Source organism: Vanacampus margaritifer, chromosome 4, assembly GCF_051991255.1.
Source record: "Vanacampus margaritifer isolate UIUO_Vmar chromosome 4, RoL_Vmar_1.0, whole genome shotgun sequence".
In the NCBI taxonomy this organism is placed as follows: Eukaryota; Metazoa; Chordata; class Actinopteri; order Syngnathiformes; family Syngnathidae; genus Vanacampus; species Vanacampus margaritifer.
Window position 1 is genome coordinate 12723172 of NC_135435.1, and position 27047 is coordinate 12750218.

General features: G+C 39.3%; 2 protein-coding genes across 5 annotated transcripts in view; one reads left to right on the forward strand and one right to left on the reverse strand.

Moving 5' to 3' along the window:
- homer2 (homer scaffold protein 2) overlaps positions 1–9488 on the forward strand; it is a 38474-nt gene extending 28986 nt beyond the window's left edge. For all 4 annotated transcript variants that reach the window (XM_077563595.1, XM_077563593.1, XM_077563591.1 and 1 more), the window contains 3 exons: positions 716–826; positions 3760–3840; positions 8552–9488. In XM_077563595.1, coding sequence (XP_077419721.1) covers positions 716–826; positions 3760–3840; positions 8552–8740 — 381 coding nt within the window. In that variant the 3' untranslated portion in view covers positions 8741–9488. The remainder of the gene's footprint in view (positions 1–715; positions 827–3759; positions 3841–8551) is intronic.
- A 2814-nt stretch (positions 9489–12302) lies between these two features.
- Positions 12303–27013, reverse strand: whamm (WASP homolog associated with actin, golgi membranes and microtubules). The gene is made up of 11 exons (XM_077563581.1): positions 26435–27013; positions 24965–25138; positions 23421–23571; positions 21449–21618; positions 20768–20975; positions 19397–19581; positions 18055–18141; positions 17813–17908; positions 17199–17592; positions 15254–15396; positions 12303–15182 (listed from the first exon to the last, which is right to left on the reverse strand). Exons 1-11 carry the CDS (start codon positions 27011–27013, stop codon positions 15024–15026), a joined length of 2346 nt encoding a protein of 781 aa, XP_077419707.1. The 3' UTR covers positions 12303–15023.
- Positions 27014–27047: the final 34 nt, after the last annotated feature.

Here is a 27047-nt window from a genome sequence, read left to right on the forward strand (position 1 = left end):
TGGAATTTAATTTTTGTGCGTTTTTATCATGTCCTTGATATTTAAGAAGAATTGATGTTCTATAATTAATCAATATTGGATTGAAGTGGATGAAATTGAATTGGAAAAAATGGAATAGAACTGAACTCTTGTGAATCGAAATCGAAGCGATTGAGGAAATACGAATTGATACCCAGCCCTGCCTTCAAACAATTGCTACTTTAACATCACTTAGGCATATATTCTCTCTGCTCTGTGTGAACAAACGACTTACTGAAGCTTCATTGGGGATCTTCTGTGCCTCTTCTTTTGCTTTTAATGATGCTGCAGTGCTTTCTTTCCCCCCTTCTTGTTTGTAGCACAACGTTGCACTAATCAAAAGGTGAGGATCACTAAATTCGGACTTGCCTGTGTACTGTAAAAACATCAAATTGATTACTTAAAAATCTGCATTTTAGTAGGGTTGGGGGTGAACAATGAATCACAAAAAAAGCAGGGAACATTATACAGTCTCTTTGGAACAAACCCAAAAAAAAAAAGCCTTCTTAAAATGTCCCCCAAAACTTGGATGCTTAGAACGGTCTGCATTTACTTAGTAAGATGATTACATTTTCTCTGAGAAATGAGCAGAGTGTCATTCTCTTTTTGTCCACTCCGACTATCTCTTGTACAAATATCATGGGTGTTAAAGTTCATCGTGCCTCTCTTGATGCGTCCCTGGCTTGTGTGTGTTTAGATTGCAGAGCTGGAGGTTCAGTGTAATGAGGCCAGTCAGGAGAAGCAAAGAAATGCGCAACTGAGCGTGCGTGTGCAGGAGCTGGAGGCCGAGCTGCACGACAAAGAGCAGGTGAGGCTTGGATCACATTTGTCGTGACCAAACGGGAGACACAGAGAAAGAGACAGTGTCTCTCCCACAGGAGGTGATTAGATCCTCAATTTGTTGGGAGGTGGTGAGCGCTGTTTTGGGAACTTGGGATTGCAAACCTAAGGATCAATCTTCATTTGTCATCTTCAATTTTGTTTCATTGTTTTGATGGAGTTAAATTCAGATGATCAGTGTTTAATCAATACAGTATAATTGAATTTATTAAAAACAAGGGACAGACCGATATGGATTTTTTGGGGGGGCCGATACTGATTCTCATATTTGGCAGAATAAAATTCCGATAATGGATTAATCGGCCACTTAACTCATTTACTGCCAATGACTGCTATAAACGTCAATAATTGATTTGAACTATTTCTATTAGTTACCTTTTTTTCCCACTTTTGTTAACAAAAGTAAAAAAAAAAAAAAAAAAACTATTTAAAAAAAAAAAACTTATTGTACATTTAGAACAGATGTAAAATTTGTGATTAATCGTGAGTTAACTAGTGAAGTCATGCGATTAATTACGATTTAAAAAAAATTAACCACCTGAAAACCCCGAATTTTTAATAATCTTTTTTTTTATTTTTTACGGATTTAAGGCAGTGAATGAGTTAATTTATAATAATATAAGGAATAATATAACTTTTTTTGGGGTGGGGGGTCCGTTAAAGTAGCACTAAGGAACTTTTCAACCTTAATAAAATATTTTCATAACTCTTCTGATGAAACATGGACTTAAAACTAGTTGAATGGTATGTTTGCCATGGCCTGAGGGGGTCTGCACCATTTTTACTAGCACTAAGCAACGTTGAAGAGGATGGTAGGAACACTGCCACACAAAAAAAACTACAAATGTGCTGACTGCTTTATGGCATACGTCACTTCCCCCCTTGCCCCATTCGTTACAAAGACGGAAGTCAATTTGAATGTCGACGCACAATGACTGCTTTTCTGGCAGAAGCTGCAAAACAACTGAAAAGTTTTGTCTGAGGAGACAAAAAAGGAAAAAGAAAAAGGTAAGCTCCCCGAAAAAAAGGACAGTCAAGGATCAACATTGGCCCGGATTTCACTCGCTGGCGTGAGCTCAAAAATGATGCAATGCGTTTGTCCTCTTGTTAAATGTGGTCTTCCTAAAGGCATAAAAATACCGCTTTTGTCTATATGGCGCCACCATAATCAAGGTAAACTGAAAAGTTCCTTAGTGTTGTTTTAATGTTTACAACAATGCAGATATAAACTACAGGCAGAACATTTGAACAGAAAGAACAATACTTTGTCCTTTAGTATTTAAGTTGTTTTGTTTTTTAGAGTGGAGCGTTTGTCATGGTGTCATGTGTAAAAGTAAACAAATAAAAAAAAGCCGTTAATATAGGCCAATTAAAATCGGCCGACCTATTAGTCTACCAGGCCCAATTCAAAACATTGAAATTTCAATTCATTTTACTCAAGGATATTAATTTGCTGTACAAGTAAATTGAGTTTCAAGTTTGGTGACAGAATACATTAAACCAAGCCAAGGTGCCACATACAGTAAATATATGACGTTACTGATTTTCTGTGTAATCATAACAGCAAGGATTTGGGCTGAATTGGCATTATCAGCATTGTGTTCTGGTCCAAACCAGCAAGTGTCTGCTCTGCACCTCCTAATTGTGCTGTTATTTCTAATGAGAAAGAGTCCTTGTGAGGGACACGCTCTTTTGACCTTTATTCGTGCTTGCTTTAATTCCGCTTCCAGCAATTACAGAGTCTTGCGTGCACTTTTCTGTCTTTTATCAACAACCTCTCGGTCCAAAACCAGCTTCGTTCTGACAGAAAGCCAACTTGCAATTGAAATGTATGATATTGTTGTCTTGTAATTGAACTAAACACTAATCGATTTGTTTTTTTGTCCATATAAATTGTCCAAACTTTGAGCCAATAGTTGCCCAACAAATTTCCTGGTTAAATGTTACTGGTCCTCTTTTTATGCTGTTCAAATTGTGACATCATGAGACCAAAGATGAGGATGCCCTCAGATGGAAATTACCTTTAGCTAAAAAGGTCATCAGCAGGTCGAAAGAGAGACTGGAAGAGTCACAGAGAGGCTTAGAAGTTGACATCACAGCCGCATTTTCATGGCTAAAACAATTCAAGTTTTAGTCCAATTAAATTTACCTGTAAAGGTTTTAGGTTCATTTTCAAATTCCACTCGACACTTTTAACTTTTTGTGAGTAATGTACATTAGAGCTAATTTCAGATATTATGATCATTGAGCAGTCTGCAGTGTTTCCAGTCATTATGCTCCGACTCTGACCCAGCGGTCTGCATATGAAAGCACGGCGAGCTAGCAGATGGTCCACAGAGGCTCATCTGCCCAGTGACTAATTTCTCCTAGAAAACACACACACACACACACACACACACACACTTTCTCCCGGGGTGGTGGGCGCACACCGGCCAGTCACGAAGTAGCAGAAGCAATCTGCCGCAGGTGATGACAAATGTCGGATTATTATTATTATGATAAAGTGTTTCTCATAAAGCAGGGGAGGCAAAGAGTCAAAAGCAGAAAAACAAACTTGCACGCACATGGAGCACACTCAGAACTGATACTTTTATATTGAATCTTGACTTTTACTTTACAGTCACTGGCCACCACCGCAATCTAATGGTATCTAATATAAAAGCTGTATTATAAAATGTTGCCCTTAGGTTTGTTTGGGAGAGATTCATTTACCAATATCTTCACTATAGTGGTTTTAGTACTATAGAATTGCATAGCATCATAGTGAGAGTACTTTTTACAGCCTCGAGAAGAGTGCTTCACTGAACAAAAAATGTGAATGCTCTTTTTCTCGGAATCCCCATTTGGATTCTCCTTTAGTTATGCACTAACATGTCTGTTTCCCCCCCCCAACCAACCAAGGAGCTGGAAAATTTGAGGAAACAGGCAGAGATAATCCCTCAACTCATGGCAGAGTGCGAGAGCATCACTTCCAAACTGCAGGTAAGGACACAGCTGTGCTTGCTTTTCAGGATTTACAGCGGTTTGTGTGTGAAGGCAGCTTTACGTCACACTCCGAGGCCGACAAAGGCTTTCTGTTCATCTCTCAGCTTGAAGTCTGGTGATTCCACATTCCTGTCATGAGTCGCACACACGCACACGTAACTGGCTGCATCTATTAATAAAGGACCATTCCCAGCCCAGTGGTGTGTGGATTACCACTTTTTTTTTTTTTAGATGGTACTTCCTTCCAGATCTCAACAGTGTTAAAAAAAGAAGAAGCAAAAAAGTGGTTGTACTGCCCCGCGTTGTCAAATGTTGCCCCACCCATCCCCTCCCGTTGGTCTTTTTTAACAAAAGGGCACCTGTTCGTCAGACTTTGTGAAACCTGAAGTGCGAGAGTGCGCAGGTGGTGGGTGTGTGAGAGTCAGGTGTGACATCACGGCACCTGTATGCGCCGGGTCAAAGTTTGAAAGGAGCATGAGAGGCCAAACGTATCGTGTACAGTATGCGCGGCCGGGGGGGGGCATAAAAGCAACAATGACATGCCTGGAGTTCCTCAACTGGCGGGTTTGTTTGTCAAAGCAGCCAGCTGGATGAACAACAACAAAGAGTTTGAGCCTTTTCCTCCACTTGGATGGCTCCTAAAATGACAACAGAATTCTTTTCAGTCGATAGTCGGTAGGCTTTATAATAGTGATAATAAAAAAAACTAGAAAAATTCCAGCGGAAATTTTGAATGGGACTACTGACTCTTGTAAATGAGCTGAACAGTTTAAAATGTAAACAACTGGAATCGGTCAAGAAATGTGGAAGTTAACCATAATCAACATAAACTAAAAGTATCTCACTATCCCTGAAAATGTATTTTAAAAAAATGTAAATGAGCTGAACAGTTTAAAATTTAAACGACTGGAATCGGTCAAGAAATGTGGAAGTTAACCATAATCAACATAAACTAAAAGTATCTTACTGTCCCTTTAAGAAAAATGCACTTTCACGCACACACATTTGACTTGGAGACGTCACGCACCCACATTCCATTGATATTGTATGATAGACCTCGAACAAAAGCCTCTCACGACTTAACGGTTCAAGATACAAAATCAAGAAATGGCTCGTTAGAACGGCAAGAGTTTGGGGAACACGAGCATGTTCTCATTTTTTTAATCGGATGAAAAATGAAAACTTATGATTTATCAGAAATGAAGGCTGAGAGGCGCCTCAATTTAACATGGAAAAGATAGGCGAGAGAGTCCGCATTCTCCTAGCTTAAAGTGAAAATAAAGGTACTAAATGACACCTTAGCCAAATAAAAGTTAGTTTGTCTGAAAGAAGAGACTTGTCACTACAAAATGTGAGAATTTGATGTCAAGTGAGCAAAGATTGTGGCCATGGTGACGAGTTGAAGTGAAACTTTTGGAAATAGAATTAGATTTTTTGGTTCCTGCCACTCAAAGCCTAATTGCTCCACAGAGTGTAATAGAAGGCTATTTCACTCACTGTCTTTGAACCCGCACAGGGGGGAGAGCTTTCATTCCTTAAAAGAAATTTCGACACTGAGCTAAAGATGGGAAAAATTGCTACAAAATGAGCTAAAATTCATATCGGTCGGTTAACGTATGCGCGCGCAGCGTGTCTTGGAAAAGGGTGCTTGATCTGTAATTTGTTCCCCCTTTCTCCATTCATTTCTTATGGGAGTTTTTTGGGAGTTTTTTGGGAATTGCGTTACCATGGTAACTCGGAATTCCTAGAAAAGTAATGCCGCACCGAGTCAGATCGAGCCGCATCGTTTGATACCTCATTCGTGCCGGTGCGATCTACGGTACGGGCCGCATTTTTGCGGAAAAATCTGGGGATTTTCTAGGATGGAGAGTAATATGTGCTGCTTTCAGCAGTCCCATAATTAAGACATTCAAAGAGAAAGTCAACGCCCCCAAAAATTCTTGACAACAATATGTTCTCTTTTAATATGGTAGTTTGGTTAATATTGCGTTAGTGGATAATGAGTTAGAAACAAAATCCATCTTAAAAAAATAAATACATCAATATCAGAAGTCAAGTGAAAATGACATCCCAGTTGTGCAGAGCTCAGGCAATGACCAATCACAACTCGGCTGTCTTCTGAAGCTGAGTTGTGATTGGTTATTACCTGAGACTGAGCAACTTTGATGTCATTTTCACTCGACAGCAAGAGGCAAAATGGCCGCCCATTGACTTCCTATCGTCCATGTTTAGCTGGTTTACACACCATTCCAACAAACCTCACAGTGATTACTTGTCACCCTTAGGCTGGCTTAAAAATTTGGAGACACCTGTGATGCTATTTAGACGGCACACCTTGATTGAAAATGCCGCTAGGGTCAATTTATTTCTATATATATCTTTCTAGGTGTACCACCATTTTTGTGTTGTTAAACCACAATTCAGCAGCAATGTCTGACGTCATTCATGTCTTGTACATCATTATTTTTTGCTTAATTCCTGAATGTAGCTTGCTTAAAGCTAATAAGTAATTGAAAAAACTCCATTGACTATCTTAAAAAAATAGCATGTTACTCACGGCACGCATATCCCCCTCAACGAGTATTAGTACACAAAGTACTGTACACAGACAAGCAACTCAAAAATACTCAGATGTATAATCTTCTTATGATGTGATAAAAAGTTGTATTAACAAACCTTTATTGCGACTTTCTTCTTCTACGCCTTAATGTAACTACAAGAGTGTATCTCAATGCAAGGACCCACACTGCCCCTAAGTGGCCATGTCATGTATATCATAAACAGTGCTACAATAAACAATCCACTTTAATTGTTCATTGTGATAAATCACAATTATCATTTAGCCCTGTCGCTGAATCTCCCTTCTTTTTTTTCCTTCTGAATTGTGTGTGGCTGTATTAGAAATCGCATGTGTTGACACTCATGTCGCTCCTGTAAATGTGACACTGGAGTACAGATAAAGTTTCAAGAGTCAGCTGGAGCTCAGAGCCTTGTGGGCGCAGCACCTATTTAGCACTCCTATTTTAAACTCCTCCATTCATCGGTATCTTTGGCATTAAAGTGTTGCCTGACAGTCTGGGCCGCCCACTTCACCTCCCCCAAGCAACAAACTCATCAGCACGACTGCAAAATGCTATTGAAAGCTTTTTCAATTCCCGTAAAATGTGGATATGTCCTTATTGTGTGAATTTGACTTCTTCCACATTCCTACGTTTCCCAGAATTTCACCTTTTCCACTAACAAGTCAATAAGATGTTTAAAAAAAAAAAAAAACAGTTCCTTATGTTTCCCAGTCCAACTGTTTAGCTCAATCTGAACATCTTGAGAACTATTTTCCACGTTTAAATAATTTCCGTTTCCCCTCAATTCTACACTCTACATAGTCAAATTAGGAGATGTTTTACATACAGTATACTTCTTTTGCATTTCTAAACGGATTCAAACCATTCTGAATACTTAATAGCATGTAAATACATTGGTAAAAATCTCACTTCACCTTCACCTATTCAGTGTCATGTGTAAAATTGGGCTATTTTTTCCTGGTATGCCCACCTTGGCCACCAGGTGGCAGTATAATAGTCATACAGACACAAACGAAGAAGACTAGACTGCTTCTTCTTCTTCTTCTACTACTATTGTGAGTCAGTAAGTTGAAGTAATAGTAGTCATTTTGGTTGAGGATAAAGAAAATATATCTGTCAACTGTTTGACTTGATGATTGCATTTCAATGAGGAACATCACCTCAGTTGAGCTGTGTCATTAGCAGAGACAGGATTTTACAAAATCATATCATTTTCGTCTCTTCTTAGTTCATGAGCTAAAATGTCCATAGATTTTAGTCCAATTTTTATTGAGTGAAGTACATTTTCGCCTCGTCTTCATTAGTCGATGAAAATGCATATTGATTTAGTTAACTCATTCACAGCCATTGATGGCTATAGATGTCAAAAATTCATTTGAACTATATCTATTAGTTTAACATTTGTTTTCACTTTTGCTAACAAGAGTATGAAAACCTAGAAAAAATATATTGTAAATTTAGAACAGATATAAAAATTGTGATTAATCGTTAGTTAACTAGCGAAGTCATGTGATTAATTAAAATTCAAATTTTTAATCGTCTGACGGGCTTAATTAAAAAATAATATAAAAAATAAGGTGTGTTTAATCGTAATTAATCGCATGATAATTTTATATCTGTTATAAATGTACAATAAAAAATTCTAGGTTTTCATAAAAAATTGAATGAAATGAAAAAAAAAGTTAAACTAATAGAAAGTTCACATGAATTTTTGATGTCTATAGTCGTCAATGGCAGTGAATGAGGGTTTTAGTCTGGCCTAGCCTAGTTTTCGTCTGGTAAAAAATGTGTATTGCCGAAAAATATTTTTGTTTAGTTTTTGTTGACGAAATTCAGAGGTGGCAAATCCAGGTCCAGAAAGTAAAAACCCTGCCACACAGTTTGGCTTTAGCCCCTAATGCTAGGCAGCTAGCTAGCTCCCTAGCAGGTAAACAAGTGCCATGGGAGCTAACTAGGAAACTAGCTAAATAGCACCTGAGGCTAAAGCCAAACTGTGGCAGGGTTTTTCCTCTCTGGACCTGGAATGGCACCTCTGACGAAATGACCACTAATGTACTCAACTAATTACTGGATCTGGTGGTTAAAATGTTGCTGCGCGCTTGACATGTTTTTGTCTTCCCGGCTAGACTGCGGACACGAAGAACAGAGAGCTGGAGGGGAGGATCGACGGTCTTCACATGGACGTGGACGACAGTCGCCAGAAGCAGGGCAACATCAAGGGCGAGCTGAAGAAGCTGATGGACGTCCTGGACGTCAAGCTGGACGAGCTGCACGAGTTCCGGCGAGGCCTGTCCCGGCTCGGCGTCGACAACTGAGCCCGTCGGGCCGCCGTCCACGTCTTCAGGGCGCCCACTCTCCCTCAAAAGTCACGGAGACAACACGGACGTCCTCGGAGGAGGAGCCACGTGCAAGCCAATCAAGAGTCATACTTTGGAGCTTACGGTTGTGGGCGGGGGCGGGGCGGTGCTGGTGGTGGGTTCTTTGCTGTATAAGGGCTACAAGTAACAACACACAAGGGGAATGCTGCCGAGTGTCACTCGGATAATAATTGGTGTTATTCCGAAGCCCCGCCCCCCTCTCCTCGCGATCAAAGGCTCTATCTCAGGTGTGTCACTTTCTACTTGGATGACACGCACCCACAAGACTCATGGCCGTGACACTAAGTGCCTCCAGGGGGGCTTTGACGTCCTCCTGGCGAGGAGAAACGGCCCCACATGAAAAGCATCCTGGGAAACGGTTCAAGCTCGGATGTGCGGAAGCCCTTTGAGCATTTCTAGCATAGCTTTGATTTCTGTTTCAGGTGCTGGATGTCAATTCAAAGAATTTTCTAATGTCACTAGTGTTTTGAAAAAATGCTCAAACGGCTTCATCCATTTCTTAACCATATCCAGCTTCAGGTTCAAATGTCCTCGTACATGGAGCTGAAACTGGATGTGGGGTCAAATGCCATAGACGTGTACCGCAACTTCCCACTAACGAGTCCTTCTGTCGTCCGGCATTTCCACAGACGGGTCCAAGTGACGTCCCCAGAGCTTTCTTCACCATCCAAAATGAACCGAAGCCAACTTTGCCGTCACTTTCAAGGACCCGTCGCTCGAGCGTGTGCAATAGTAGTTGGGGTCGCTTTGTACAAGACAGTTGATGTGCTTCCTTCCACTTAAATTTCTTTGTGTATCGGTGATTTTCGGGGTGAGTGGACGTGACGTGGTGGTGCTGCTACGCGGACGCATCATGTGAACAAACCACACTACTTGACTTGTTGCTTTTGTCTGACTTTATTTATTTGGGTGCCTCTCCTCTACGTTTGCGTTTTGCTTCTAGTATGAGCAAAGTCAGTCGACATGATGTACAATAAGATGAAATACCAAACCTGTCTTCTATCAAAGCTGCTTTGTACAATCTTCTATTTTTAAATATGTACCAAAAAAACCCCAATAATATATTTACTTGCATCTGCGTCATAAAATTGGAATTCATTCATCGATGTAACACCAAGCATAGCAAAATATGACCTTTTGTTCTGAACCAAATGACTCATGTAAACATTTGTGACTTCTCTTCATTGTACAATATAACTGATTGCTAAAAAACAAAACAAAAAAGTTTAATTGAAACTGTGTGTGAGAGAGAATGTGACATTGTACAGTGCTTAACCATACTTTTTTTTTTTTTCAATGCTATAACAATTGAATTTTCAAATGTATTTTTACATGGAAGATAACATTGGTCAACATGTCAAATTATACTCGTTTACTTTCAATCCTGAACATTTGGAAAAAAAAAAAAGACTGTAAAAGGGAATTCTGCTTGACATTCCTCACCCCAAGGATAAAACATGGAAAGCCCACTAAAATAGAAAGAGTCCCCATTAAAGCATGTCTTGATGCGTGTGACAGGTGGCCTAGTAAGTGGTAAGCACTGTACACCAGTTCTAAAATACAAAGTGACAGTGAAACATTTCTGTTGGCAAAAAAAAAAAAAAGGAGGCTGTCCTGTCCGTCTGTACAGCACAAAACTGAGCTGTAATCCGGACACATACTGGAGCACACATAAAACCCACGACAATTGAGCAGAGGTTTACCGGCATTTTTCTCATGTCAGGAGGGGACAAAAACAAACAGTCACAAAATTGCCTGTTTGCAGGATGGAAAAACCCCAGTGAGGAAATATCTGCAGTGGATCGGAGGACAGGTTGCCGTGGCAACTTAATCCCACTCACTGCATTTTTTTTTTCCATTTACAAAAACGAATGGGAAATGCAAAGTATGATCTCACGATCTCAACAATGAAGCAAATGACACTTTGCGACAATGGAAAGCAGTCCGTATATTTACTGCCTCCTCAAAGCAACGCAACACAGCCATTAATGTCTAAACCACTGGCAACAAAAGTGAGTACACCCCAAAGTGAAATTGTCACTTGTGTAAGAGGGGCTTTGGTTGAAAACATGTTTATATCAAAGGCGAGCGCAAGGCAGCAAATAATGCAGATGGCCAGATCATTTGCATATTATGTAAAACAAAATTGGTTAGTAAATTAACTGCAATTTTTGTTGTTGTAGTTTGATTAGAACAATCAACTCATCCTTTCTTAAACCATGTTAAATGTGTATGCAAAATGATTCACGTTAAAATGTATTCACAAATCATTTAACAAATTGTTTAATGAGAAAAAATAAATAAAAATACATTGGATATGAAAACATACAACGTAACAAGCCAAATTTAGGGGAAAATGCAGTGTATAAAATGCAGTGCTTTTCAGTGTGGTTTAAGTACCACGAATGGTACACGGGCTCCCTTTATCGGATTCAGTACAAGAAACAATCACTAAATCTAAACTGGGCAGCGCTTAAAACTTATTTTTTTATCCAGTAAAGTACAATTGTTACATTCAGTTCAGTTGTATTGAACTTTTACAGAAAATATAGACGCAGATAAACCTTATCAATGTTTATTGAGGTATATATTTGATTTAACTTTCATGTGCAATGCATTTAAAATTTATTAGTAAATTCAAGCATTTAAAAAAAAAAACTTTTTTTGTGCTGAAAACTAAGGCCTTCACTAATGTATTTTAATGGAGTAGATGCCACGGACTTCCGACTTCCGGGTTCGACACAACAGTGTCGTTTCCGGCCACTGTTGGCCGCAGTTCCAACACTCGGCACCGCCACCCCTGTGCCCCCCAACCGCGCGCAGGGCGTCTCAACTCTCTGAAATGCTTCAGACAACTGAGACAAACGCACTACACACTCGCACCAGTCGATGGGAACGTGCTACCAAGGAGCACAAAGGCAGAAGTGCAAGAACTGGGACGCGGCCCACACGTCGCAAACAGGAAACGGAAACAAAGCTGATGTGTGAAAAGCAGAAAGTTGGAACTTAGTTTGTGGCGGTCGGTCAGTGCTTCTTCGACAGCCACAAGAAAACCATCACAAGGAGACCTCGCATCTCTGGGGGCAAGTGTCAATTAAACACCGTTACCGCCAAGACTCCTCGTTGCTATAGTAACAAGCTGCCGACTTTCCTGTTGCTCCTCGACCCTTCTTGCACCTGTACCTCCTCCCGTGAAAAAGAAGCCCGCTTAACACCACCACGAGATCGTCAAGAGACCGGAAGGTGACAGCTGCTACGACATATTAAACATGAGTCATCGTCGTCATGTGGGCAAGTCCACACGACGCAGCCTCGTCAAAAAGGCACGGATGGATTTATTGCATATCCATCTTAAGGTCCATTTAGTAGTAGGCCAAATAGGAGTTACTAGTGAGGTGACGTTAGAAAAAATGAAAATTCTTCCCCAATGTTAATTAGTTTGAATGTCATGATGTGTTCATTCTACTAGTGGCGAGCTATTCAGATCACACACTCATGGGAGCATTCAATGAGATTTATTCAAACAAGCAGCTCCTCATAGACTCGTACAATCATTGCGACATTAAAACAAATAAAAATAAAAGGGACAGCAGTTCATCACATTACAAACAATTTAAGGACAGATATTTTTGTGTTGGGACATGTTTTGCTAGCGATTCATCTAATGAAATCCAAAAACTGTATACCACACATAAGAAATGCCTTCAACACATTATCTTTTAGTAGATGTTCTTTTGTCGCTTGTATATACACATCATCTTAGCGCGTTCATTCATTCCCAACCAATGTGTTAGCAAATCAGGTGTTTACTTAATTGGTCTGAAAAATATTTCTTTTTATGACAGTGACATATAAATAACAAGTAGGGCAATTAAATGCTTAAAAATAGACGATGGCAGAAGGTACACAACCGAGTTAAAAAGTGAGTCAATTGAGTAATTCAACTTTATTTAAGCAGAGTTACGTGCTCGGTCACGAACAAATTGAACTTAAGTTGTAAGTCAAGCTAGCGCTGCATATCCCTGTGATCTTTTTATTTGGTGGTTGGGACATTTTTGCAAAGTAAAATGTACCGTGGCTCAATCGAGATTGAGGAAGTTGCACAGTTAATAAAACATTTCAGTGCTCACGGGTCCAACACAAAGTTGGGACACAACAAGGACTAAAATAATTCACCCTTGACAAGGTCAGGTCAGGTCAGTTCAATACATTCATAATACTGGATAACTGCAAACACCCACAAAAAAAAAAATAGTAGCGGCACTCGTGCATTAAGGCCACACTGAAAATGACAAAACTACATAACGAGAAGCCTTGGGGCCCACAATATAAAAATGCTGCCATCCATCTTCTATGGTCACAGAGGACCCTGGACTGCTAGACAGTCAATCACAAGGCACGTATTGTGGCATCTTCAACTTTTTATACAGAAAATGTCACTCAACACAATGACAGATAATTATAAACAAGATCATTCTTTCTTTCTGATGCACATGATTCACTGGCGTGTCAAACCACCGCAGTGTACAAGGACTTATTTAATGTCAGACTGTCGGGGGGGTAGGTATCGGCGGTTGATATCGGCATCCCTCTGGAATACCTGATACCTTGAAAAAAGGCAGGCATCGATACTCATGCATAAAAAATTAAGAATAGGATTGCTCCTCTAAAAACACTCTGAATGTTACCATATATTTTTTTTATTTCTTGAGAATATTTAGAACTGGTATTTATTGTCATAATACAATCATTTTGACCCCCCCCCCCCCAAAACAAATCTGATATAATTCCAGTCATGTAATTTTTCTCATTTCAGTGTGGCCCAAAACTTCTTTGCAAATAAAAAAAACTCCTTCAATTAGGGAGATCATCATTTTCCATTTCTGAGCATACAAGAACAAATGCTGCACAGCTTTACTATGGAAAGCTGTTTGAACGTTTCATCAATATCCATCTTAACGTTCATATACTAAAACACGCTTTATCCTCACTAGCAACTTGGCGCACTAGTACAGTAGAACAACTCCGACTTACTAATGATTTTTCAACTATAGTGGAACAAATTCAGTACATGTTAACTCATTCACTGCCATTGACAGCTATAGACTTTAAAAATTTGAGTTTAACTACTTTTATTAGTTTAACACTTTTTCCCCATTTTTGTTAACATGAGTATGAAAACCTAGAATTATTATTTAAAAAAAAAAAATTGTTAAATTTTTTATAAAAATTTTTTTTAATGGGCGTTATTATAGTTTGATTAAGTTCTTGTAATTTGTGCCAAAATCTGGCATTTCCTTTGAAGTGTGATAACTTAGTCATCTATGAATATTTTTTTCACTTTCAACCGCTCAAAATGTTCACTGACATCAGACCTATCTGTTTGGTAATAATTATAAATTACATCATGGCGCCAATTTGAACTTCTACATTTTTAAACAATCCTGGTAAAATGTCAGGTCCCTAGTGTATTTTTTTCAAATGCTTTTTCTTTGATGAAAAACAGAAAAAAGCCAGAAAATGGACAAACAACACCCAGGGGTTAAAAATTAGGGGCGCCAGGCGATTACAATTTTTAATGACTTCACTAGTTAACTCACGATGAATCACAAATTTTATATTTGTTCTAATACAATAAAACAAAATTCTAGGTTTTCATACTCTTGCTAGCAAAAGTGGGAAAAAAATGTTAAACTAATAGAAATAGTTCAAATGAATTTTTGACGTCTATAGCCGTCAATGGCAGTGTTTTATTGGGGTAAAACTACTAGTGTGCATTTTGGTGCTAATAGTAGGCTGCAGGAGGCTACTAGTGCATGACACTGCTCTACTAGTTGGACCAAAAACTGCTACTAGTGCAGCGTGCAAGTTTTTTAGTAAGGCTTGGTTGCGCATTAGTAGGCCACAAGTTACTAGTGAGTAAACCTACTAGTTTGACTGGTGACATAATATAATTCTACTAGTTATCATCTAGAGCTTCAAAAGTAGTGAACACGTCATTTGCAACTACAGTCCAAAATCCCAAACAACTTTCCATACACATCAAAGATTTAAATCCTGATTATGACACTTCGGTTCAAAAGTTGACGAACAGTAGATGAGGACCGAAAAAAAAAAAACACGTCAGCAAACTTCCACACCCAAATTTGGCCGTAACTTAAATCGTTTAAGTAGCGATGGTGCTGGAAGAATAGATTTATGGATATGTGTGCAGACGTCCTCAACTATCCCAATCTCCACTCTGCGTGTCCTCGTCCCCTCTGTCGTCATCGTCCGAGTCGGCCGACACCTTCTTCATCCTCAACATGGCCGCTTTGATGCTGCGCTCCAGCTCGTTGTCCCGCCTGCCGCCCGGCACGTCCAAGCGGGCCGGAAGCACCTAAAACGGACACGGTGGCACTTTCACAAAGGTAGGCGGATCTTGTGAAGTCCCATGTAAATCTTTCTGACCTTTTTCAAGGTGACTCCTTGCCGGATGGCCGTCATCAGGCTGCTACGGGGGTCCTCGGAGGCGGGAAGCGTCCCGGGTCCGTGGGCCTTCCGAAGCCGGATGTGTCCACGCTGCAGCGAGGCCAGCACTTCATCCATGGTTCCTATGGCAACAACACACTTCAGCTTTCTGGTGATGACCTTCATCCTCCACAACAGCCCAGAAAATAAGAAGCCGTGTTGGCTGGATGCGTTTACAGTTGGGGGAATGGAAATACCTCGTCTGGCCTCAAGGGGGAAGATGGGAATTTAGGACAGAACAGCGTGTACATGCCAAACAGACAAACAAAACACACAGCCTCCAAACACTCGCTAATCAATCAAGTCCATGTAGGTAGCGTAGCAACGCCGCTGTTTCGATGCTGTCCCATGTCAACAGATCTGTGATTGTAATGTTTTTTTTTGGTGTTTTTTTACATTACATTAAAACATCCATAAAAACATTTTGGCGTTGAGCTCAAATTTTCATGGGCTTGCATTTTGTAAACCAAATTTCCCCTAAAGAAAAATCAACCTTTCTGGACCGGGCTGACTTAGAAGGACAAATAATAGCAAAAAACAAACAAACCAAAAAACAGCAAAAATATTGAGGTAAAAATGAAATAGAGAATAAAATGTGGGGGGAGGGACTAAACCCGTGATAGTAAAGCCGCAATAACTGATCTGCAAGGGAATCATTTAGTGATATATTTATTTAGATAGTCATTATTTTCAAGGTACCAAGTTGTATGATTTTTAGATAAAAGATCAGATATTTTTAAGATAAAATTTGTATTTTCAAAATAAAAAATTCTATATTTTCTGAGGTAAAAAGCTGTATTTTTTTATTTTTTTTAAGATTAAAGTGATAGATTTATATATATACCCTCTTAAAATAATTGGCTATGTAATTTTTTTTGGGCTAAATCATTTCATGATGTAAATGGTTAAATTTTTTGTTTCCTACAAAAATCTGGAATAAAAAAGTGATTATTTTAAGATGGCGTCAATATTTGAATATTTTTATTTATTTAGATAAAGTTATGTTTCTGTTATAAATAAATCATATTTTCAAAAATAAAAAGTCTTATATTTTTAACAGTCATATTTTTGTGATTTTTTTTCAAGATAAAAAAAAAACTATTTTCTGAGGTAAAAAGCAGTATTTTTTTTTAAAGATAAAAATGAAATATTTGAGAATTGTTTTAAATTGTTGCGTACATTGTACATTATAAAAAAAGTTTTATATTTTTTTCAATGAAAAGCTTACATTTTAGAGAACATTTATATTTTCAAAATAAAAAATTGCATATCGTCACCCTCTTAAAATAATTGTCATTTTAAAATAAAAGTCATTTTCTTGGAATTTTTTTTTTGTCTAAATCATCTCATGATGTAAATGGTTAAATTTTTTGTTTCTTAAAAAATCTTTAAAAAATGACTGATTTTTTAAAGATTGCGTCAGTATTTGAGATAAAAAGTTAAACATTTTTTAGATAAAGTTATGTTTCTGTTATAAATAAATCATATTTTCTAAAAAGTCTTATATTTTTAAGAAAGTCATATATTTTTGTGGAAAAAAATTATATTTTCGAATAAAATAAATAGATAATAAATAAAACTTTTTTTTTTTTTTTTTTTTTAGTTACGCCCTGTATTTTTAAGATACAAATTAGCATTTTTTTTAAGATGAGAAAATATTGAAGAAACTGTATTTGTATATTTGCGTGATAAAGATGTGGCATTTTCAAATAAAAATTACTTCCAACATAATATCTTGTACTTTGGAGATAAAAAGATAAAAAGTCTCCCCCCCCCCCGCCATTTTTTTTTTTAAAGATAAAACACTGCATATTTTCAAGATGGTTAAAAAAAAAAACACATTTTGGATATAGAAAGTCATTCCATGTAAACAATGGAGGCTCACCTATATTTTGTGTGAGTGTGTTCTTGGCCAGAAAAGGAGCTTCTTGTCGGTCACTGAGCGGCATTGGCTTGTCCTGACAGGAAGTACTGAATGGCGGTACAGGAGGTGGCGGCGGAGGAAGAGGAGGCGGCGGCGGCGGCGGTGATGAAGGGGCTGCAGTCGAAGCGTTTGCAGGCGGGGGCGATGGTGAAGAGTAGATTTGGACCGGCACATCTTGCGACTGTGCTTTCGTCGATAATGTTTTGCGTCTCGGTGGCGGGCGGACGGAGGGAAACCCGTCACATGACGGCAGCGGGCCAAGGCTGATGATGGAAAGTGGCTGGGAGGCACAAGACGACTCTGTGAGAGACTTCTGGGTCGGAACGGACTTGAGGATGTACTGACCCTGTCGCTTCTTTTAAAGAGCAAAGAGACAGACGTTGAAGATTTTGCATCTACCAAAATTATTATAGAGCGCTGGTCACAGTGACTCATTTGCTTTGCCAAGTTACAAATCAGCACTTTGACGTTACAATGCAAACGTTTGAGGAACTGACTCTTTTGCTAGGCCATCAACATCAGAAACATTTCTATCTACACCTGCAAAAAAAACAAAACAAGAGCAATGTTTTAACCTCTCTGAAGGATCTTAATCTGTTCAGAGTCTTCTCCCTCTCCTGGTCCACCCACTGCTTCCTCCTCTGCTCCTCCTCCTTCCTCTTCTCTCGTTTCTACAAACAGGAGCGACACAGAGAGAGAGAGAGAGAGAGAGAAGTTGAAGGCGACACTGCGGGGAGACGGACAGAATCCGATTGCGGCTCATTAGGAGCTGCCGCCGACGCAGGAGCATCTCTGTCTCGTTGCCATGGCGACATACCATGTGGACCTGATGGTGCTGGATGAAGACTATGGATCTTTGCTGGGCTGCAAGTCGCTTCTGCTCGTGGGCCTCCACACACTGGTCCTGCAAAAACACACACATTTAGTTGTCGGATGGTTCCATTTTATTTACACGATTTTCCTCTTTTCACTTTTGGTCAACAATCGCTCAGTCAAGATGTATTTAGTATTTCCTGGACCAGTGATGGATCGTTAGTAAAACTCCTGTTCATCCTTTATCTTACTGTAGTAAACGGATTAACGATGTTAGTCAGAATGAATCCGCTGTAGCGGCGGTTAGCTTTATGCTAGTTGAATGTGGTTTGTTTTGTTATTAGCCGTTAGCCACGAGCCTGCGGCTAGCAGCCTTTAGCTTGCTAATGTGACTCAAATGTGCTTTCTTCTCTTAAAGATGCAGACTGAAGCAGAGAGACAACCTCTTTCGTCTAACGTCTCCCAAAGCTGCTAAAATAAACAGAGCATGTTTACAGTACTTGTCTGTTTGTTTACCATCTCAAAAATATTGTTCTGATTGTTGTTTCCTATGTGTATTTTTTATCTCAGACAAGCAAAAATGTAGTCGTTGCGGAAAATTTTGTTCTTTGCAGTGTTTGCAATTGTTAAACTTAGAATTTATTCGAGATATTTGCTGTAAGATAAAACGCAGTGTTACACAATTTTTATGAGGTATTGTTTCATTTGGGTTATTTATTTTACATTATACAGTTTAGTAAGTGAAATAAGAATATTTTTTTCCATGCTAATGAAATTATTTTATATATTATTTATTATTGTTTTATATATTGATATATATTTTTATTTAAAGTGTTTGTCTTTTTTTCATCCCCGTGGTATCAAAAATGGTATCAAGTATCGAGTATTTTCCTGAAATTTGAAATTCTAGCACCGTGAAAACCCAATAGACAGGTAATAAAAAAATTACAGATGGTCCTCAATTTACAACAGTCAGACCAATTAATTGATTGGCTGATTTAATCGACTGATATTAGCTCTTTTAAAATACGCAAAAGTTAAGGACGTTTAAACAAGAAAGGAAAAAAAAAATGGGACAATAGAATTTTGGTAAAGTTTGACAAGAGTTGAGATAGCTAATGCTACTTTTCTACTAGAAAAGGCTTTGGTGCCCTCTGGTGGCATTAAGGTGTTACAAAAGGAGCACAAAAACATGCAAATACTGTAGTTCAATTCTTCAGCAAATAACTGCATAAACAGGTGCATTTATCCATTTGTAATTAAATGCTAAAAAGCTAAACTACGCAAATGCTCTCCCATGTGCAAATGGTCAGTTTCTCAAAGTGAAATATTTTCCCTTGCAGCACCTTTTTGTTGCGCAGGTACGCACGGCGAGCACAGATGTCGCCTCTCTTGGTCTCCAGGTTCTGCAGACGCCTCTTGAGCTGGCGGATGGCTGGAGGCTCCGTGTGTTGAGGTCCTGTGTGGACCATGCTGTGGAGCTCCTCGGGATCCTCACACACGTCATAATACACCACCTCCTCCTGCAGTTCTAAAACACAAATCGGGTTCAGTCACTAGTTTCGATTGCAATGATAGTTCACTGTAGTCAACATGTGATGTGATGGCTGGAATACGAAACTTGGCTTAGTCCAGGGGTCTGCAACCTGCGGCTCTGGAACCACATGACATTAGTCTTTTTCCTGTGGCTCCCCCAAAATTTTTTTAGTAGAAGTACTTTTTTTTTTAATATTGCTTTTTATTTTTAGATAAAATATTTTTAAATGAATTAAATAAAAACAAAATGAATAATTAAATGTTCAGTTAAAAAAAAATACTTTAATGTCTAAAAAAGATGAGGAAAAGCAGAAAATGACCATGAAGTCCACAAAATTGCCAAAAATGTCTGAAAATAGATAGCAAAAAGGGCAGAAAAAAAATGTCCCCAAAAATAGCCATAAAATATATTTTTTAAATGAAGACGAAAAGCAGAAAATGATCATATGTCCATAAAATTGCCAATAAATGTCAGAAATTTGACAGAAAGGCAGAAAAGTCTAAAAATGTATGAAAAATTACAAAACAACAAAAACAAAAAAAAAAGCTAGAAGAAAATGAATCTCTACGTATTGGATGCTGTTCTCATATTTTTGTGTTCTGGCGCAGCTCTAATTAGCATGTGGCCCTTCGGCACGAACACACTGCTTTGTTCATCACAATGTTCAAATATTGTGCGGCTACAGACAGATTTTATTTGGCCTAAAATGGCTCATTTGACAGGAAAGGTTGCTGACCCCTTGCCTAGTCTAAGTTTTTAAATCTAAGATCTATCCAACAGCAACAGCACCAGAACTTAAGTCTCCCGTGGCACATCTTCCCATTTGCTATGTTACCAGTCATTACATACTGCTTTTGTAAGACTGTAGATTTTTTGATTCCTCAATAAAACTCAACACAAAGCCAATAAGTTGAAACCACTGGCAACAAAGGTGAGTATACCCCTTCATGAAATAATTCAAATTGTGCCTGCCTAAAATGTCAATATTCTGCTTGGTCACCATTACAGCAAATTGTACACCTGGGGGGGTGTACTCACTTTTGTTACCAACTGTGTGTTAATGAGAGTGAACAGTAAATGTAAACTGCTACAAAAAAAAAGGACGCGCATTCAAACATGCATTTTTGACATCATCGTTTGACCTCAAAATGTGTGTGTTCCTCCTGTGCGGCATGACTACCTCTGATCTGCCGCCGCAGGGTGTCCGTCTGAGTCACCAGCAGTTGCTCCTCGTTTTTCAGGATCTCAAACTTGGTGTTGTACAGTTCCAGTTGCGTTTCGTAGAACTGCAACTCCAGTCGGTCTACGGAGTCCCGCTGTCGATCTTCCTCGGGCGCGGAACCCATATCAGCTATTTGGCTCTGGTCTTTGCCATACAAGTTGACAAACTGGAACAAAACAGTGTCAAATGTGTTGGTTCTGATATTGCGATGAAATGAGCTAAAATATTTGTACGGCAACATGAAGATTTCCAAGGAGCGAACACTGAAATCGGCCTCCAGCTTGGAGTGTGAATTGATTTGAGGCGCACGCGCGCACGCACATACAGAGAGGCATCATGCAGTGAAATCAGCAGGTGCACTCAACAGAATCCCCGCGTTATGTGGCTAAGGGTGATTGTGTGTAGGTGTTTCTCACTCATCTCATTACAGGCAACACACACAACGCACAGCAGCCAGCATGATCAAAACTGGTATTTGAAGAGTGCAATATGAATCATGCAAGGCGAGTGTGAAGGTGTTTTTCCTCAATCTTCCACATGGACAGAAGGTGCCCCCCACAATCCCCTATATTTAAAAAAATAATAATACAAAAAATCATCTGCATGCAGTTGAAGCTCCCCGACGAGCGAGATGCTCACCTCTTTTTTGATGCTGGTTTTCTTGCTGTTGAGACACATCTCAGTTGATCTCATGTGCTGCAGGGCTTCCTTGGCCAGCAGGAAGCGCAGTTTCTCCAGTCGGGGAGCCGCAGAGGCCCAGGCGGCGGCTCCGAAGCGACACTTGTCCTCCTCCATCTGCTTCACCATAGCTGGACATGTACAGTATGCACACACGTCGGTTGGGCACGTCTGCATCTGCACGGCACCTCATTTCTTGACACCGCTACATTAGTTTGTGGTATATGAAATTATTGGCAACTTTTTTAACGGACCTGATCGGTATGAATTTGATAATACTGTAATATTCCCCACTATTTTGGTTAATATTGCGTTATTGGAATCTAAGTTAAGCAGCAAAATCCAGCAGTTTTGATCAGTATCAGAAGGCGGCCATTTTGTCACTGGCTGTCGAGTGAAAATAACATCACAGTTGCGCAAGTCTCCGGTAACAACCAATCACAGCTCAGCTTCAGAAAACAGGTGGGCTGTGATTGGTCGTTGCCTGCAACTTGATGTCATCTTCAGTCGACAGCAAGTGACAAAATGGCCGCCCACTGAGATAGATAAAAATGGCTGGATTTTGCCACATAACTCATATTCCACAAATATAGTATTAACCAGAATGTCATGTTTAGACTAGTGAGGTCACATATAACATATTATTGCCAAGAAAAGCTTAAGGTTGACTTCCGCTTTTTAAATAAGTCAAAATACTATATTACATTTCTCCTGTTATGGCCCTGGGCCAAGTCCCAGTGCAATTATTTGCCTTGCCTCTGCTTTTCCCAGCTAATTATACCTGATTCGCCGCACCTGGGGGGCTGATTAACTCGGCGCCTATAAGAAGAGAAAACTGGGGCTCTCCACTTTGCTGCAGCAGTTTTCTTTAGTTCAGTTTTTGTTTACTTGTGTTGGACTTCCATTATTGCCTTTGTTTATTTCTGAGAGGTTATTTTATTTGGCATAACAAATTTGTCCTGTTTTTCGCCATCCACCTGCTCCACGGTTTTTTCTACCTAGCTTTTTTTTTTTTTTTAACATTTTACCTAACAACCTCTGGCACGTAACATCTCCATATATAATGCCAACTATAACAATAATAATAAACAGAAATACAGTGAACCCAAGAATGTCGCAGTCCAACGTTTGCACCGCCCCTTTTATTGCCGATTTTGAAGCAATCGTATTTGGTATGAATTTAGAGTTAGACTTTCAATGGAGGAGATTATTACATGTTCAACTTTTTGTTGTTTAAATATTTACACTATTGTTTAATTCTCTTTTGTTGCATGCTCTGTAACATTGATGCTAATTTCTATCAGCCCATCTATAGATTTACATTATAAGTTAGCAATTAAGCTAGCTGACATTCATTATATGACATTATGTGGTTTTGGTTGAACCCTGCAATCAATCTCTTTTTTTGTATGTTAGTTTTACAGTCAAATTTAACCTGTAGTAAGAAATGAACAGCTTGTCCTCTTATTTCAAAAACTGTGAGCGAGTATTTTGGTCCCTCAAAGTGGTGTTACAACATTGACAACAGAATGCTATGTTTTAATAGGTTTAAGTGTAGTCCAATAGGTTTAAATGTGTGATAAAGCATGCGGGACGAGTAAAGCTATTAAAAACAAAAAAACATACTATCGTTTTTAGTTTCTATGCCACAGTTTGTGGGTGAGTCATTCCCCCATGATAAACAGGAGTTCTATATTTTTACATCATCATGTATTATGTATGGGGTCTATTCATGTTACCAAATATTTTTCCTTGCTCTAAAAACGGCAAAAATGCATCTCATTAGTTTGCGCAAGTAAACCTCATGCTGTGGCAGATGAGCTCATACTACTATTACGGTTGTATATGAACTTGGGACTGCACTAATCTATTTCCTACATGCGGAGGTAAGATGCACACAATTCATGTTATTAATAATAAAGCAATGAGTCACCAGCCAGGGCCTTGGAAGTCTGCGCAAAGTAGGTAACTGTGATGTCCTGAATAGAAGCGACCGCATCTTCCGCTTTGGCCCTCCACTCCTCCGCCTCCCTCTCCAGAGCTTCAATTCTCTTGGGACCCAAGTCATCAAACTCCAGGGATTTCTGCGGAAAACAGCAGTGGGGGAACGCCAACTGTTTAAAGATTTCTAAGCCTGTACAGGAATGAGATTTCAAAAACAATGTCTAATATATTGATCAGTACATTTGCTTTGTTGAAAAATTACTCCAACAATCTTGTATTTACTACTATGGACAGATCTAATAAGTGATAGTACTAAATTATGATAGCATAATTGTCTACCTTGGAAAACGGCATAATCTTTGCCGGCACCATTTTTACAACATCCATACAGACAGTTCAACACCAGAACTGGCCACTTCTGTTAATCATCACTTCCCGTCAATAACGAGGGACACCTTTCGGCAAGCGCACAACGAGGCGAAGCCTTGAAAAAAATATATACGGACTGAGCACGTTTTCGTCTGTCAATCGGGGCGAGTACAGATGATCATTCTGTGTATTTTTGTGCGGCTTCGTGTCATTAAGCATTCACCGAATATACGGGAGCACTTGGTGAAAGGTGGCCACCGTCATCAACGGGAATTGATAATTAACATTAAGTGCCAGGTAGTCAACATGACTATCTATTACAGGGGTATGCAAAAGACGGTCCGGGGTCATTTGCGCCTTCCCTTAAGTTTTTCAGCGGCCCGCAGCAAATACTAAAGGTGACATTTATTGTACCTACTTGTTTATTTTTACCTTTATGTAACTTATTATTTTTTTTAATGTTAATTGACAGAGCCTGCAACTAATTCACTGCATTTGACGCCTAATTTTTAATAATCTTTTTTTTTTTTTTTATCGTGAGTTAACGAGTGAAGTCACGTGATTAGTTACAATTAATTTTTTTAATACTTTTTTCTTTTCTTTTTTTTCAAGAAAAGATTTTTAAAAAGATTATTAAAAATTAGGGGCATCAGGCCATTAGAATTTGTAATTCTAATTAATCGCATGATTTCACTAGTTAACTCACGATTAATCACAAATTGTATATCTGCTCTAAATGCACAATAAAAAAAATTCTAGGTTTTCATACTCTTGTTAACAAAAGTAGGAAAAAATGTTAAAATAATAGAGATAGTTCAAATGAATTTTTGACATTTATAGCCGTCAATGGCAGTGAATGAGTTAAAAAGAGTGAGAAGGGATGGTGCCACTACTACAAATAAATTGGTTAATCAGGGGCCTCCAAGTCTGGTCCTCGAGAGCCCCTATCCTGCCTGTTTTCCATTCTCCCTCCTCCAACACACCTGAACCAAATAATCAGGATCACATGCCTGGTCTATTAGCCCCCTCTGTTGGTGGAAAGTTGATGCTCTAGTGGAGCAATGAAATAAAAACAACTCCTGTCAGCTTTTCCCCGTCAGTGGTTGCCATAGAGATATAGTGACAACCCTTATATTGACCATCAAGTAGCATGCGTTTATTTACCAGGATCTCCATTTTGTACAGGCAAGCCAGCTCCCGCATGTCCCGGAAAGGCTGCAGCAGGTACTGGAAGAAGGTGGTGGCCTCTGTGACCAGGTCCTGGTAGGCCTCGTCCTCTTGTGCATAGATCGCGAGCAACGCCACCATCCGGTCTGCGCCATCGTGACTCTGCAGCAACTGAGATGATAGAGGGGACGCAATCGCTCAGTGTTGACTCATAATGTTTGACAAAGTAAAAGATTTATTTCAATTCATTACCTTTGACTAATGGTGCATAATGACACTGTGGTGGATGCAGTGTGTGAATAAAATTGGAGTGCTTGTAAAGCGCTTTGAAGTAATCTTAAAATAAAATAATTAATGACTCCCTTTGCAGAGTTCACATATTCCCTGAGCACAAAAACATTCTTTACTGAAACATTTTCTCAAAGGAGGGTTAACTCAAAATATTGTGAGCAACTACGTACTCCAAGTGTTCTATTGATGACAAAAACAACTCTGTAATGTCTTTTGATATTGACCACTTACTGACACTGATGCAAAAGCAAAAATCTTTGTACATCTATTTAGGCAAGTGATGTATAGTGACAACTTGTAGAATAAGTAAACGTTCATCTATCAGATGTACGATTAACAACTTGTTGTCTACTGGAAAACATGCAGCATAATAGAAAAAAGGGCAAAGAGTGGTATTGAGTTCAGGAAGTAGTGTATTTGTGCAAAGCGCCCATTGTTGAATAAAGTTATTTGGACAAAAAAAATCTGGTTGACGTCAAAACATTGCAAAGAAAATATTAAAGATGTAATTTAAATTACAAAACGTATGGGCTGAAATTGTAAAAACGTAAATAAACCTAAAAATATAAAAGCAGGATACTTGAAGATTTAATAAATAAATAAATAATAGATTGAAGCGCCGTCGAGCTTGCCAATGACGTCAGTACAGCAGCGCTAACGAAATGCACGATTCAGACGTGTTCACTTTTTATTAGCAGTTCACAAATCACAATACATCACAAAAATAGTCTTATCACACATTAGCAATCTAAACTGACAATATTTGTCACATCTCAGCCAAATAATGTGTGGATTTATCATTTATTCAATCTATTTTATTATTTATTCAATATATGTTGCTTTTATATTCTTAGGTTTATTTACGTTTTTACAATTTCAGCCCGTTCATTTTGTTATTTAAATTACATGTTTAATATTTTATTTCCAATGTTTGTCGTCAATTGGGTAATTTCGAACTAATACTGTAGCGTGACGTGTTCGTTAGGCGACCCCGATACAAGCTGGCAGGCCGATTACATCTGGTACCGACACCGGTCAAAGGACTAATAGATGGATAGTTTCCTAGTGGTGTTTTTTTGCCACCCGGAAGTGCGTGTGACGTCATGGTCTAACAGCCTATGAAGACTGTGAAAAGTGCGGTCAATATAGGTTGTGTGTACATTATGAATAGGCTACCTGCCGCAGGTGACCCTTCGCCCTTGACATCTCGTCGTGCATGCTCTTCCTCTTGAACTCCTGGAGGTTCTCAAAGTAATCGTCTACGTCCCGCTCATCCTGGGAGAAAAGCGTGTCGAGCACTATTGTTCTCCCGCAAACGTCGATGGCGGTGCTGAAGTACTTTTCCAGCTTCCGACACGACATGTCCGAGTCCCTGCGCTCGTCGTCCGAAGCGTACTTCCGACTTGGGAAGAGCAAATCCCAAAAGCTGCCGTCTTCGAACTCTGACAAGTCGGGAAAGCAAGCCGCCAACACATCGTCGACACAAGTTAGGTGCTGATTGATGCGTTTTAAATCGCTCACCGAGAAGAGTCCGGCCCAGCTGCTTTGATGCTCAGTCGTCACGCTAAATTCTTCTTTACGCCTCCGCCGCTGTAATGTCCGGTTGTGGCAGGTGACCGCGAACTTACACTCGATGACGTTCCACTGGACGATAAAACCCAGCTTAAACACCTCGGCTTCGTCGAATATGTTACTTTTTACCGCGACCCATTCGTCCAGGCTGTCCGGGCGCTCACACTCGACGTTGTTCATCATTGAAGATGATGTTTGGACACGGGCCTCCTCCTCA